Raw genomic sequence first — 14,928 nt, forward strand, 5'->3', positions numbered from 1 at the left:
ATCACAGACCGGGTCAAATGATCGGTTTCGAAATTTCAATTTACATTCATCGATATTTGTTCTTCCAGCTTTATGTGAATTCTTATATCACCCGATTAATCGATTTCTCAATTTTTGTTAATATAAGAAAGCTTTGAGAAGCGTGTGCCTGTAGCGTGCCGAAGAAAGTAACCGACGACGAGTATAATCGTCAGACACAGAGTATCTACAGTTCTTATAATATAAAAATCACTGTTTCTATCTTGTAATTTCATTACTGCAATTTATCGCAATTACTAAATCGCAGTTTAAACATCAAATTCTAGCTACCTTTTACGCATGACGGGTATACTCGTCAAAAACAGTTAACTGGTCAAAGATACAATACAAACAGAATTCTATCGAGCAACCTGTGACACGATGTTTCTTGTTTCTTGAAACGATACAAAATACATTTCAGAAACGTGGTCTAATTTCGATCCGCAGGTAACAGTATCTATATATCACAGAACAATCTTGGAGGGTAAATACACGGGCAGTTCGATCCTCGCGAATAATCTGTTGCTCGCGGTTCGACATGAATTAGCGCGACTGTTTTTTCATTCTTTTTCTTTTTTCCTTTGCTATGATTAACAGACAGGCTGTTATAATTACACTGCCTATGCTGGTCCAGGATGCATCTCGTTGGTGAAAACGCGGGCGGATACGCGTGAGGCGAGGTTGACCCGTTTAAAAAAGATCACCCTCGCATCTGTTGCTGAGCGCAACAGATCCTCCAGTTGGACGAAGAGGTCGTGTCAAGCGAGACAAGGAGGGAATACGCGTCGGCGAAAGCACGCGGTTCTCCTCTCCTTTTTTTTCTTCTTCTTTTTTTTATATCCTCTTTTTCCTACCGGTATGACTCGTCGCTGCTGATGGCCGTTCGATTCGCTGTCTCGTGAATTTTCAAGCGGACAGCCTCGACTGGCTTGCGGGATTAGAGAAAAAACTGAACGGATCGGTGAACCGTAAAACGACGAAATACTTTAAAATCGATTATTTTTGCGTTAAAAATATCCCCCTCGAAAAAGAAGAAGGAGACGAGTGATTTTATTAGTTTGGTCCGCAAATGGCACGGATCTCTCTTGTATGACGTTTCCAAAGGTTTGATACGTTGTTCTCTCGTTCATGATCCTGGTGCAGGTTTACGTAAGAATATTCTACGATAGTTTTCTAAAGGAACCTGCATCGTTGATTCCACAAGAAACGTAACAAATGGAGCGATATCTGGCTATGGTAGCAATAACATGCCAATTAATTAGCTGCGCTGCACGAAACCAGCAACTTTCTCCGCCGTCGCTTAACAATTGTTCAAGACCAAAGAGCAACGACGATCTGACTCCTCGCGTCACTTTCTCCGATCGTTGCCAAAATTAATTATCTGACATAACCGAGTCATCGACGATTAACTTAACGGACGTCGTTCTGCAGGTATCGGCGCGCTTATGATCTGCAATTTGATCCTGGACTCATTAACAGTACAACTATCGACGGTTAAAACGAAACTAAATTTCTAGCAAAACTGGTCGACTGGTCTTTAAAAAATACGTAATAATAGAATATTTGCATATTTATTGACTAGTTACTTTCCTACAAAAGGAATTCCACGTTATACGGTACATTTTTTGGTACTATTAATTTATCCAAGATTATAATCTCTAAATGAAGGTTAGCGTGTTTATAAAATTGTAAAACCAGTCATCTCGACCGCTGTGATAATTCTAGCGTTAGCGTCATGATCGATCCACAGCTTTCCTGATAATCGACGCCGCTGTATCGAACGATACCCGGCGTCGGGATTCGGGTTCGGTAAACAGATCGTAGGACCATTTTACACTTTGACGAGTACCAGTCATTGCGGCTGCTGTTGTTACAAGTAGCCACAATGCAAAATTATTTTGATTTTGAATAAATAAAAAAATCATTACATCGTCGCGGAGAAAAGTGTAACACCAGATAGGAATTTTCAAATGAAATGATAAAGCCAGTGATGTTGATCGGTGTGGTAGTTCTCCTGTTAAAAAATCGCGTACATCCACTTTTGGATCCTAGTCGCCTCGTGCGTAAGTACGAAACGATCGTGTCCGTGGCAGGAACAACTTACTCCTCTCCGTGTAGAGAAAGAATCCGCTGCGAGAAAAAGATGCACCGCTACCTTCGGCGAGCGACAAAGACGTTAGACCCTCGCAAAATATCGCGGAGTGGGGGTAGCCAGAGAAAGACGGCGTGGAGTGGGGAACACGACGGAGAAAGACGCACCGGAGACAACAGCAGAGGAGGGGAAGCTGCGGTCCAATGGTGGGGGAATATCGCGCTAGTGGAAGGCAGACGACTAACAAAGGACAGAGCTACGGCGCGAATTGGTGGTTGCGAGCGAGGAGGAAGAGGTGGATGGCCAAAGAGGAGAGGGAAGCCCCGTGGACGGAGAGAGCAGAGAAAGAGGAAGTCAGCGGGTGAGAGACAGAACGGCGGAGCGCAAGGGAACGCAGCTGAATCTGTCGGTGAGTCGGCGGGGTGAGGGAAAAGCACCGGGCTTTTGAAAAAGTTTTATCTTGCCGGCGCGCTCGGCCTTTCAGACGCTACCGAACACCGGTACGCTGTTGTACGGTCTTGCGTGTCCCGCGTTGTCGCTTCAGACCAGTTTGTACGTCCAAGTTTGCCCGTAGTAGCCGGTCCTCGCAGTGTGGTCCTCACAGTCGGCTGCGTGAAGGTCCAGATCGAAGTGTCCTTGGAAGAAGGGGACCGGTCGCGCGATTTCTTCCTCGTCATGCGTTGACGAGAGGTTCCCTCGACGAACCCAGTGTAGATAGAGAAGAACACCGGTGGACACGCTGCTCAACTACGGGGCTAACAGGTCCACATCCCATCATGAGGGATTCTAGCTCGCTGAGGAGCTGCCTCCTGCTGCTGCTCGTCGCCAACGCCGCCCTCGTGCACGCATCCGAGGCAAGTACAGTTGATCTTTAATTTCCTTTACGATTAATCGTATCGAGCACTACCAGGCGATACGATGACTGGGACCAGTGACTTTTCAGACCGAATCCATCGTCTGTGGATTTAGAATGAAGTTTGAGCGAATGGCAGAACTAGCTAGCTAGCTAGGTCGAGTTCTATAGAATCCCTCAAAGGATTTATATGTCGTTCATCCTAATTTTCGAGTATATCGTAGATACAACGCAAGTTCCTTTCAAGATCCTAAAGAATCATAGAAATTTCCAGTTTGAACGAACCGATCGATCTGGTCGCAAGTTGTAAGTTGTAGAAGGTATGTTAAGAAGTTTATAAGCCACTTGTTCTAATTTCTCAGAATATTATAGATACCTCGAGTTTCTTTCAAGATCCTCAATAACTATGAGATATCATCTAGGCCGAGAACTTCACAGAGTGATAGAGGAATTTCTGTGAAACCTGTGGAAATAACGTGAAAAATGCCCTCCCTGGTACTGACCATCCACTAGCCCAACATTCAGGAACATGAAAGAACGAGGAATCGCTGGGGCCAATTGGCACCAGGCGATTGAATTTTTTGGCAAGTCTCGTAACCGCCTCCTAAAGTTCACTCACCGTGATTATTCGAGGCATGTACCGGTGTTACGTGGAAACGATAAGCATCTTCGCATATTTATCGTTGAGAACCGGCCTTATCTATCGCCTTGATAGCATATACGTTGCCGAACAATACCCGATATACGATCTTCTGTTTGATACTCCATTGCCAATCCTGACTTAATAGGACTTTGATAATTATTTGGAATTATTATATCATCCATTCTTCTGCAAGAAAATTGTTCGTTTTTTCTTTTATATCGGAGGATTCATAGGTACGTTTGACAGACTCACTTTGGTGGTTGGCCAAAATAGAATTGGCCAGGGGTAACATCGGTTTCGCTGCCGAATTTCCAAGTTTCGCTTCTTTGGACGCTCTTGTACGCTTTGTTTACATGGTCAGCCTTGGACATTGGCTGTAAGTGGTACTCTTGAGTCATCGAGTGAGTTTTACGATGAACAATGTATGCTGGTCGTGCGTTATGGGATCTGGAATAAATTGCATAAAAAATTTATTAATATATTCGATAAAGCTTACATAGTGGAATGATTAAGGTCGTTATGTCGTAATCGTGTTTCTAAGATTAATATGAAACGCACATCATATGCCATTGGCGCCGCATTCTTTATCTTTGATTTGTTTCAATAAATTTGATCGGCAGCGTAATTATTGGAAAACCTGGAGCTCGCAGATTGTCGTAAATCAGAGTCAGAGTACGCGAGTACCTTGCGTAATCTCGTTTCAGCATAATTGTGCAATGTGGTCAAATAGTGTTAGTGATTTGGTATAGCGAAGCAGTAAGGTTATGTAGATTATGTACATACCTGATAGTCAAACAGCTTAGTTGAATGATAGGGTAACAGAACATCGTTGACTACACATTCAGCGTTTTTTGCTTCACGATGTAGTTACACAGCGTGTACGTTACAAATAGACTATGGATGTTTATCAGGGTATTTAAAAGTATAAAATTGTCCAGAAGTTGTACGACGTAGAAAAGTGTACGAAATATCCAATGCAAAGCAGCCGTTATAACATTTAACAGAAAACAAATCCCTGGACTCTATTGAATTATTAATCGAATGTCTGCAAAAACCTGAATATGCTTACGTCGCCGTATTCTAATTGCAAGAATACGATGCAGCAATGGTCTCAATGTAAAAAATGTCGTAACTTATTGTAGAGAGTAGTCACGCAGAATATAGAAATTGTACGGACAAAGTATACGTTTAACATTAAGCTTGCCAGGTCTGGTTAAACGACCGGTTTCAAAATTTAATTTCAAATTGTACGTTCATCGCTATTCCTTTTGTTTCTCTGACTTTATGTAAATTCTTATATTAACAAAAATTCGGAGATTGATTAATCGGATAATATCAAAATTTACATACTGTTAGACGATCAAAAGAAATAACGATGAATATACAATTTTCAATAAAATTTTGAAACCGTTCGTTTAACCTGGTTAAACTTAGTGTTAAATATAATCCTTGCGCTAACGTGTCTACATAGTTGCATAGTACGAAGATGCAAGGTTGCTAAACGAAGTATATGACACACAGAGATGTATGAAATATTTGATACAGAGTAGTGGTTGTAATATTTAACAGAAAAGAAATCTTTGGATTCTATTGAATTACTGTAGTTAAATGTGTGCGAAAACTGAAATATGCTCGTGTCACCGTATTCTAATTGCAAGAATACGATTAGAATGTAAAAAGAATGTAAAAAGTAACTTGTTATTAGATAATATAATCACGCAGAATACTACAAATTCTATAGTCGAGGCATATATTTAAATATAATTCTTGCACTAATGCACTTACATAGTTGCGCATAGTACTGACATGCGAGGTAGTTAAACGAAAAACAGACGTGGAAAGAGAAACGATGGCGACGTGATCAACAAGTACATCGATCCGTGTCTCTGCTTTGGCTTCTCCTCGATTATTATTCGTAAAGGTTCGCGCGATACGAATAATTCGCGGGACTCGATCGTATTCCGATCACATCGAGAAGTTTGGAGGCGCGGACAGAGCTCGCGTCAGCTTTGCAAACTGCCAATCCGTCGAAATGTCATCCGCTGTCGATGGATTTTTGCATTGCTACGCTTTTCCTCCTAGTTGAACGCTTAATACGTTTCTCCAGAAAAAGTGAAAAGCCGATGTAGAAAAAATTCGTTTTTGAATCATTATCGTCAATAGTTCTGCAGGCATTGTCGTTAGTAAAGTTTTACGCTATTCGTTAAGTATTAATGATAATAATATAATATAAATCTGTATATCAGACTTTACGTCTATTACGAAGAATTACAAATTGCAAATTATTCTTTGGTATAGCGGAATGGTTTTCTTGGTCGATCTGAATTTATAAGTTATATCTAGCAGTGCTGTAATAATAATAATCTACTGTAACGTACAGCAACATAGTACGATGTAATGGAATATCATGTGAGATATTTTATGGTGTTGTAATTACAGTATAACAATATTTATTTGCACTTGTGGCAATGTTTGCTACTTAATTCTTGGTTTCGCTATTGTGGCACTCGTAATCGAATATCAAATTGTCTTTACATATGTTTATTATATATTTATCATATAGGTTTATCATATAGAACATCAAATTGATTTGGTACATTTCCATGTTGCTGCAATTGTAGCACAAAGTTGAAACGACGAATCGATAATAATTTTTATATATTTTGTCGGAACTCGAGGTACATTTTAACGTTGAAAGAGATACAATTGAATGGAGAAGGACTTGAGGGAAGGCAGCAAGGTCGAAATAAAGTTTGTTACTTTGTTTTGCCAAGCAGAGTTTTATCAGTTTCCTTCTTACTCCGCCATGTTTGATTCGTACGAAAATCATTGATTAGTGCAGCGGCATTTATTTTTCATTTTCTTAGTCGATAGCGATTCGACGAACGTGTGTTTGGTTTTTGTAATTCGATCGATGTAATAGGAGACGTTTCCAGTTATCTGCAATCGTAACCAGAATGTCGCCGTTAAGGTTTTTTTGAGAATAACAAGATTTAGGTTATGTTATAACGTTTGACCTCTTTAGTGCTAAATCTAATTTTTAAAAATGTTTGCAAAATACTTGATAATCTGATAAATCCAGGCCGAGAGATGGTAAGAACCTTGAAACCTTGTCGATAATCGTGATATCTGGTTGATCTACTTTTCAGACTCCCTAAGCTATTCTTGCTCGCCGCTATTCTAAAATAAAACGCACTGAAATCTAAACTACCATTCTATGCTACGTGGAAGTAAAAAATATCTAGCAGCATCGGATCGCCTATATACACGTTACTCTGTTCCAGTATGATTTCGGTCATTTTCTCCTCGATTGATTCGATTTACTCTTGCCGACGTAATTTCATCATATTTCGCTCACTATTTTTACGGAACCTTTTGCGACTATATTATACGCGTTACGCGAAACATTTTGAAATTCCATCAACTTCTGTAACGCCATCTGGCTATCACGATTACGATGGTAAAATTTCAAAGACGAATTGGAACACGGGCATACGTACACATAGCGAGGTATTTAATGCAAACGTTTTCTTCGTTTCGAAAAAGAAATTCTCTTTATCTTGTAGCTACGACAAGAATAAGAACGTTGATATTCAAAAGTTGAAACTGAAGCTCGCAGATAAATCACGTTAGTCTGTTAATTCTTTATTTCGTAAAAGAAGAAAATCCCTTAATAAGACTGCCAATATCAGAAGGTTAGAAGCTTCCAATGCATTTTGTCTCGCCTGCTCTTTTCTCGCTAAAAGTCAATGAAACGTGCGTTCGAAGGCACGTACACTTTCACAGTGTAGGTTTTTGATGAAAACGTTAAATTCAGATCGATTTATTCAGCTTTTCGGGCTCTTCAGACAGTTGGACAAATCTGAGATTGGAAACAGCCAGGTCAAAATGATCATCGCGAATGTAGCCAAGGCTCGTCTTTGGTCGGCTAATACGAACAGTGATCGTCCTATTGAATTATCGTGCGATAACTGGACGCATGATTACGTTATCTATTTACGGTATCCAGCATCGCGTCCACTAACGCGTTTGCCGCAAACCGGTCAGTTTGACTGGAAACAGCGAACAGTGTGGCGAATCTGCCGCCAAAGTACGTATACTTGGTACGTTCAGAAGAATAGTTTTTGGCTTGGTCACAGAGAAATTTCAGTAAATCTTCGAACCGTGCAAATGCATTTATAGAGCGGTGGTATTTATAGGCGGAATCGGAGCAACGATCTTTAAGGCTTGAACTTAGCACAATCAGATCTCTTTTGTTAAATGTTCTATATTTTTCAATGTTTGGTGTTTCACAGATTTTAAAGAGGATTCTGCATCTCAGTTATATATGGGTTGGCAACTAATTAATTGCGGATTTTGTCATTAAATGGTATTGACAAAATCCGCAATTAATTAGTTGCCAAGACAATATAAAAATTTGTTAGGGAAATGATCGGTTTAGCCTGTCGAAGGATGCTGGAGTCTGCCTAGAATGTCAATAAATGATAGGCTGGTACGCATAGTACCGCATAGTTGTACCAAACGCGATCATCGAATGTGGAAATTTTGATAAGACAGTTCCTCTTTTCATTTGCTCTTTATCACCTGACGTGTATTAGTCATTGCTGTTTCAGTTATCTGTGTCAGTTGATTTCTTTCTTAAGAAGAAGGCCGAATTCAGAAGAAGTATTCGTCGCAATAGAAGCCGATAATGTTTAGACAAACATACAGTTTATTATTGGAATTATCAGGATTGTAGCGTGAAACGTTGAAAGAAATCAGAGTGAAAGTTGTAAAAAGTAATACGACGCAAGACGGAGAAGATAAAAAGGATGGTTGAAATTTTCAGATACATACGAGTGTAAATTTTATATTCAAAGAGACACGCGCGAAGATATATAAGAAATGTAAAATTTATAAAAATGCATAGGATAGATACGATAAAAGGAGAAAACGACGTAATAAATATTTATTGTTACATTCCATAAAAATTGGGGTATGTTTCTAACAAATTCCATGATTTTGCTCGTTTCCCTTGAAATATTATTTCACCATACGAAATGAAGTTCAATGTCAGATATTATATTTTCTAGATGTGATACGTGAAATTAAAATTACGATATTTATAAATTATTACTAATTATTATTTTTATATCATTTTTCCTACCCTTCTTCACTCCCGTGTCGTCCTAAAAAATTAACCAAGTGCCATAGGAAATATTCTATTCTCAAGAAGAAGAGAAAAGATTTCATCAGTCAGGAAACAAATGTTTATTAAAGGATTCACTCGTGAATCTTTAATCGAAGTTGCCTTGGGAAAAGGCATTCGATCAATTACCACGCCGAACAATGGAAACTGATCTTTGTTTGAAATAAATCTCTATCATCTAGTTTCCTTCGTTTCAGCAACAAACAGATCTTTTCATAGTTACGGATATGTCAATCTTCATGAGAGATTTGCTGCGTAAAACAAACGTGAAACTATCCAGATGAATAATTAATTCTCCAATTGAATTTGTATGTCGAACGATCCTTTTCCACTCGAAGAGATACCTTTTTTCTCTTATTGGGATAGTTGTAACGTGAGACGAAGTCGATTGTGAAGTAAACGGATATTGAATTAAAATGGTCTATTCCGGGGACACCGGTGTGGTTACGGTTCATCGGTGATTCGATTGTCTTGAGAACAGACTTCCTCTCTTCAACTTGTGTCGGCCAATCTAAAACTCGAGAATCGCGCGCTTCTTCTTGTTTTGATTAATAATCATTTATCCACATACTTTGATACGTAGTGACCACTGCTATCGATGATAGTGTTACATCAATAAGTTAATCTTTGACTCGTACGACCAGTGCACAACTTACATGCATTAATTGCATATATATGCAATAGTAGAGAAAAGTGATCTTATCGTTTCATACGATTCAGAAAATCTTATGATTTAGTTGTGGATCTGTGTCGATTTGGATATGCGAAAATACATAGGAGACGCATATAATATACAAAAATGTATAACGTACAGTGGTGTGGAAAATATACATTGGAACATGTAATATGCAGGTTTCTGGCCGGATAGAGTTTTCACTTTGTATTCCAGAAATATTATTACAAATAGCGTTATTACATTGAAACAACTGATATTGTACTTTTACTATTCCTTTACTCGCCTGTTCTTATACCTAATAATTAATTAAAATTCTTCCAGGCACGACTTTTGGGATACAAAGTGGGGAATTTGTCTGGGTGGAAACTCTTGCACATCGGTGTACGCTGGAATATTTATCATAATTTTCAATAAGTAAAACGAATCTATATTCGGCGTCTGTTTCTTTTATCTTGTCCATAAAGATTTCAATTCGAGAACTAACGAAAAAGAGAAGCGATCGGTTGAGCTTGTGGAAAATTCGATTGTTTTCCAAACTATTAAAAACCGCGCGGAGTTGTCGAATCTAACGTGTAAAATTCGCCAGTGGACTAATTTTAATCGTCGATCGATGCCAATCTTCTTGAAAACGCGACATTGGAAACCATTTAAAGTCTTATAAATAAGAATGTCCTTATCGATCAGTTTAGTTTTCCTTAGATATTCATTTTAAGAATCAAAGATTCAGCTAGAAAATCGGTTGCACAGTTGTTCCTCTGCAGGCTGAATCCATGATCCATTGGATGGAAGATTTGATGAAAGACCGAGCATCTCAATTAAGGCGATTCTTCTTATTCTGTACGGAAAGAAACCGCACAAATCATGAGGACCAAAAGTAAAATCGGCCGGCATTTGTACGGAGCCTGGCTAACTTTTCAAATTACGCGTCCCATCGGGTCCGTGGAAGCCTGAAAAATCTCGAAGAAATGCTTCTTTCGTTCCTCGTGGCGTAGAGAAGAGTCGTATCGAGCGAGGCCGCGTGCATTACCATATTTTTCATAAGGTACAAATCTTTGGAGCTTTTTCCCCGGCTTGGAAATGGCCAGCTGGACGTGTCCAGCCAGCAGAGAAAGAGATACAACCGGTGACAAGCGACGTGAAAAGGATTTCCAGCTTTTTTCCCATCGAATCCACGATGGAGGCAATCTGCGCTATAGTCTGTTAGCTGTTAGCAACGTTTTTCGACGGTTTTTTACGACGGTGATTAGATTCAAAAGTAAAATACCTTGATACAGTTTACTCAGCGGATTTTACATGTTTTTTTTTTTTATCGTATTATCGTAAATAGTATTTTATTCGAAGGGATTGAGCTGCACAGAGTTTGTTTCACTTTCGGCTGGACGAATAAAATTCACATTTCGATTTCCAACGAGGGAATTCGTCGGAATTTTTGTCACCTCGCCAGTTCTAATCTAATGTCACGTTAGCACATATAGCTCATTGTTAGCACAATGAAGTCACGGTTGAATTTTTCTGACGGATGGATTAATAACTTTGGATGCTCGAGGCTATTTTAAGTAGCGTGTAAAATATTAGCTTGATAAGAGATAAGTGAAAAAAAGTGGCGATAAGAACGGAAAAAGCTTATTATCTAATTGTTAATTTCCTTGAATCGGTATTGTGCATGATGAGGATCGGCGCTCGAGTTTTTATCAGAATAGTTGGCTAGTCTACCGAAGAACAGCCTAATAATGGATTTGACCTTGTGCAAATTGCTATGAAGCTGTAAAAAAAAGAAAAAAAAAAAAAAAGAAAAGATAGTCTGAAGGAAACCACCATTGCTTAATGGTGTATGATAAATTGTAAGTTATCGTGCAAACTCTATTTCCTTTAGTTTTTTGCAGCTGTCGCGGACTTAAGTATAGCAATCACATTACTCGGCAGTTTGAAATTATAAAATCTAGCATGAAAGAATTCCTGGAATACATAGGCCTTTCATATATTCCAAGAGCGAGAATGTTCGATTGAATACAATGCACGTTTATTCCTGGATCAGATAGATTAACTCGCAGCGTTCCGCTCTTCTTCTATTTTCTAATTTCCAAAATCTAGGACACTGGCAAGACTTGTTACCAATTTCAGAAGGTTCCTCGTGCCTCAGGAAATCTAAAATTGGACAATGTATAACGTTCCGATTCTTCTTAAACACGTCGTAAGTTACGAAGTCCGGTTCGAAGCATCCGGAAAGCTTCGATCGGTCGCGAAGTCTGCGATCTTGACAGGATCTTTATTTAAGTTTAGAAATCTCAACTCCAATACTTGACGTCTAATATTAGGAAATCCAGGAGAATTCGATTCTTCTTTAAAAAAAAAAAAAAGGCTTTAGACTGTATAGAGTGCAAAGACGTAGCTAGAAGACTCGAGAAGAGACGCAAAAGGTTGGCGACACTCGAGCAAATCCAAGATTTAAAGAATTTAGCGTTCCGAACGCTTGTTGGCCAGGGTACAAGGTCTTGCCGGCGATTTAGTTATTTACAGTGTCACAGAAATCGCATTAAAGCCGGTAGAGTGGCGGGGAGGCAGCAGGATTTTTAGGTACGACGACTGGGGGATCGATTTCTCATTGCCAGCCTCGTTTCGAGTTCTCGAAGGAGCGTGCAAGTACCGCTTGTCCCTGAGTACCGGTGCTCAAGTGCCTCGCGACGAGTGCAAGCTCGAATGCCTTATCGCCAGAAGGGACCGACTACTTCACGCGAGTCGATTCACACAGCCGATTTCACTGACCGCATTTACACGTGGTTCCAAAGGAAATGACACCTCTTTAAAGATTTCCAATTACGAAAATAGTTTCCTTGCACAATGTTACTGCATTAGATCTAAATCGCACTTGCTTTATTCTTACAATCTGAGCAATAGATTATTTGAGTCAGTGAGATGATTGGATTAAGCTAGACAATGTGCCTTGTAACTCGACAAATTTGGTTATGGCTCCGTGAAAGATATATTGCTTGCGTAATGTTATTTCATTAGATTTAAATCGAAAAATTCTTGGACAATTCTTGCAGTTTTAGTAATAGATTGCTTAAATCAGTAAGATGATTGGATTAAGCTAGACAATGTGCCTTGTAACTCGACAAATTTGATTATGGCTCTATGAAAGATATATTGCTTGCATAATGTTATTTCATTAGATTTAAATCGAAAAATTCTTGGAAAATCCTTGCAGTTTTAGTAATAGATTATTTGAGTTGGATTAAGCTAGATAATAATGTGCCTTGTAACGCGACAAATTTGGTTATGCTTCCATGAAAGATAGATCCGTTGCACGATGTTTATTCGTTAGATTTAAATGGTTCTTGATTTAATCTTGCAGTTTGTGGGTGATGAAGTAAGACACAAAAATATTTGAGTACATTCTATTAGGCTAGAATTGGTATGCAGTTTGAGGTGAGGGAAACTGGTTTAGTCTTAATCAAGAGATAACACTTGGTACCAGTTCAAGGAAGCGATTGCAAACTTCTGGCTAATGTTCTTACATGGTAGCTTTTTTTTTTTATTAGAAATATGTATCGGAATTGGTCAATCCTTTGATCGTGGAAAAGTTGCGAATCTTGGTAAAATAGCGCGTGATTCAGCCTAGTTGTAGATTAGATTTTATTCTAAGAAGCAAGCAAGCCTTTAATCTTTTCTCGTGTCAATGGATCTGATTTATTGTTAGATCACTCTGTTCGAAGCATCATTAATATCGAGAAGATTGCCTGCCAATAGTCTGTTTTAAGACTCGAAGAAACGGCCTGTCAGTGTTCTAGTCATCTGAAAGCTCAGCCTGTATAAACGTAGACAAGTGCCACTCGAACAGCAACCTAAACGTTCACTCGAGTCAATAAGGAGGACGTGAAATGCGCTGCCTTTAATTAATTCGATCAGCTGGCGACGAAACAATTAAAACGCCAGCTTTTCCCACTTGAGCGTGAATTTTTCTATTGACAAGCTTGAGTCACAGATCCTTCTCTCAGTGCTCTGGTCTTGGCTCTCGCTAGCATTATCAATGTACGAATGATTTTTTATTCAAGCAACGATGCTCGGGGATCAATTGGCTCTGCTTCTAACAGAGCAACGTACAATAGGATATGATTCAGGCGCGATAAATTAGAAATTAGTAGAATAGTATTTAGAATGATGCATAATGTCATATCACGCATTTGGCTAGATCCAGTCTTTGACCTACTTTTCTTAATTTTACAGCTCGGTCTATCATTTGCATCAAAGCCTAGGTTTCTCTTTCAATCGCTCTATGATTCACTGAAATCACTGGCGCAGCATCGTATTAACCAGGTGTCTTCATCTGGATCATCAGCTTTCCTAGAAGATTGGAAAGATCGTTCGGATTACTTTGATCGGTCGACTACGTCCACACAGACATCGATGACCCACTTGTACGTTTTTAGGCGCAAATTATGGTTCGAAGCACAGTTGCTTTATGACTGCGGCAAGTCATGACGTCTATGGTTTTCTGGAAACAATAGCGAATTATTAAGATGACTTCATCTCGATGAAAATTACTAGGATGAATTTCTCATGTCTCGAAGCAAACTCAGCCAGTTTATCCATCAATTATCGTTTCATAGGCAAACTGCAGACTCAGCCAAAGTCTAGCACTGTACAATGAAATGAATAGTTAGCGGGATACCATTTGAAGAAGAGGCACTCCCACGATTGTTATTCACCCAACAGTCTTTTTTTATCTCAACGAACGGATACAAGAGATGAGGATTGTTCCCCATTCGTATGACGCGATTGCTTTCATTTCAAGGTTCGTTTCGCAATCGAACGACTCGATTTTATATCTGATGGAAAAGTTATGGTGTCGCAAGTGTTCTCGTCTGGTGGAACAGCCCCGAAACGAGTCTCGACCCATCGGCTGTTTAATCGATTTTTCGCGTAATCCTAGTCGGGCTATCAACCTCCTCATAATCGCCGGTTTGTTAGCTTTCCCCGTCAAATATATATATATATATATTACATCCATGGTGTACGTGAGTTTGGCTGGTAGTAGCTCGTGCGTTATAGCGAGCTTCTAAATTAAAGCTTCGAGTAGCAGTAGCTATCGATACGGATTGATAAAATTCTGATGCAGTATAACACAGTGTATAAAATGCTCTTGTAGAAACTGAATCGAGAGAGAAATTATCGTCGTGTAAACGTACCTTTACGTGGATCGGGTCATTGATCTTTTGGCTGGCAAAGATTTTGAAAAGTTTCTGCAATACTTGTCGACATCTGAATTCACTCATTCGATGAAACAATGGAAACTTTCTACGATGAAAGCAGTTGCCGAAAAGTATGAAGCGTAAAATTTCGTTTAGAACTCGTCATCGACCCACATATGACCCGTAGATATGAATCTTCCAGAAAGTTTGTCAGTTATTTGAAAAACGTTTCACCCATATGTAGAGTGACAGGTGTTTTCCAGCAGTTT

At 39.2% G+C, this 14,928-nt stretch overlaps 2 protein-coding genes across 26 annotated transcripts in view; both read left to right on the top strand.

The window, feature by feature from the left end:
* Positions 1–1,728: 1,728 nt before the first annotated feature.
* LOC122576589 lies at positions 1,729–2,794 on the top strand. The gene is made up of 2 exons (XM_043747134.1): positions 1,729–2,519; positions 2,595–2,794. The coding sequence occupies exons 1-2, from the start codon at positions 1,994–1,996 to the stop codon at positions 2,792–2,794; spliced, it is 726 nt and encodes a 241-aa protein (XP_043603069.1). The 5' UTR covers positions 1,729–1,993.
* Positions 2,616–14,928, top strand: part of LOC122576586 (basement membrane-specific heparan sulfate proteoglycan core protein) — a 182,669-nt gene continuing 170,356 nt past the window's right edge. For all 25 annotated transcript variants that reach the window (XM_043747096.1, XM_043747103.1, XM_043747106.1 and 22 more), the window contains exon 1: positions 2,616–2,964. In XM_043747096.1, coding sequence (XP_043603031.1) covers positions 2,887–2,964 — 78 coding nt within the window. In that variant the 5' untranslated portion in view covers positions 2,616–2,886. The remainder of the gene's footprint in view (positions 2,965–14,928) is intronic.

The sequence above is a fragment of the Bombus pyrosoma genome, linkage group LG16, assembly GCF_014825855.1.
Source record: "Bombus pyrosoma isolate SC7728 linkage group LG16, ASM1482585v1, whole genome shotgun sequence".
Lineage (NCBI taxonomy): Eukaryota > Metazoa > Arthropoda > Insecta > Hymenoptera > Apidae > Bombus > Bombus pyrosoma.

What these genes read in the sequence shown, in the direction of transcription:
- LOC122576589 (XM_043747134.1), top strand. Translation starts at nt 1,994, where the DNA reads ATGATAAAGCCAGTGATGTTGATCGGTGTGGTAGTTCTCCTGTTAAAA. An exon ending in GAACGCAGCTGAATCTGTCG is followed by an intron (nt 2,520 to 2,594) that starts GTGAGTCGGCGG and finishes TCGGCCTTTCAG; the next exon opens with ACGCTACCGAACACCGGTAC.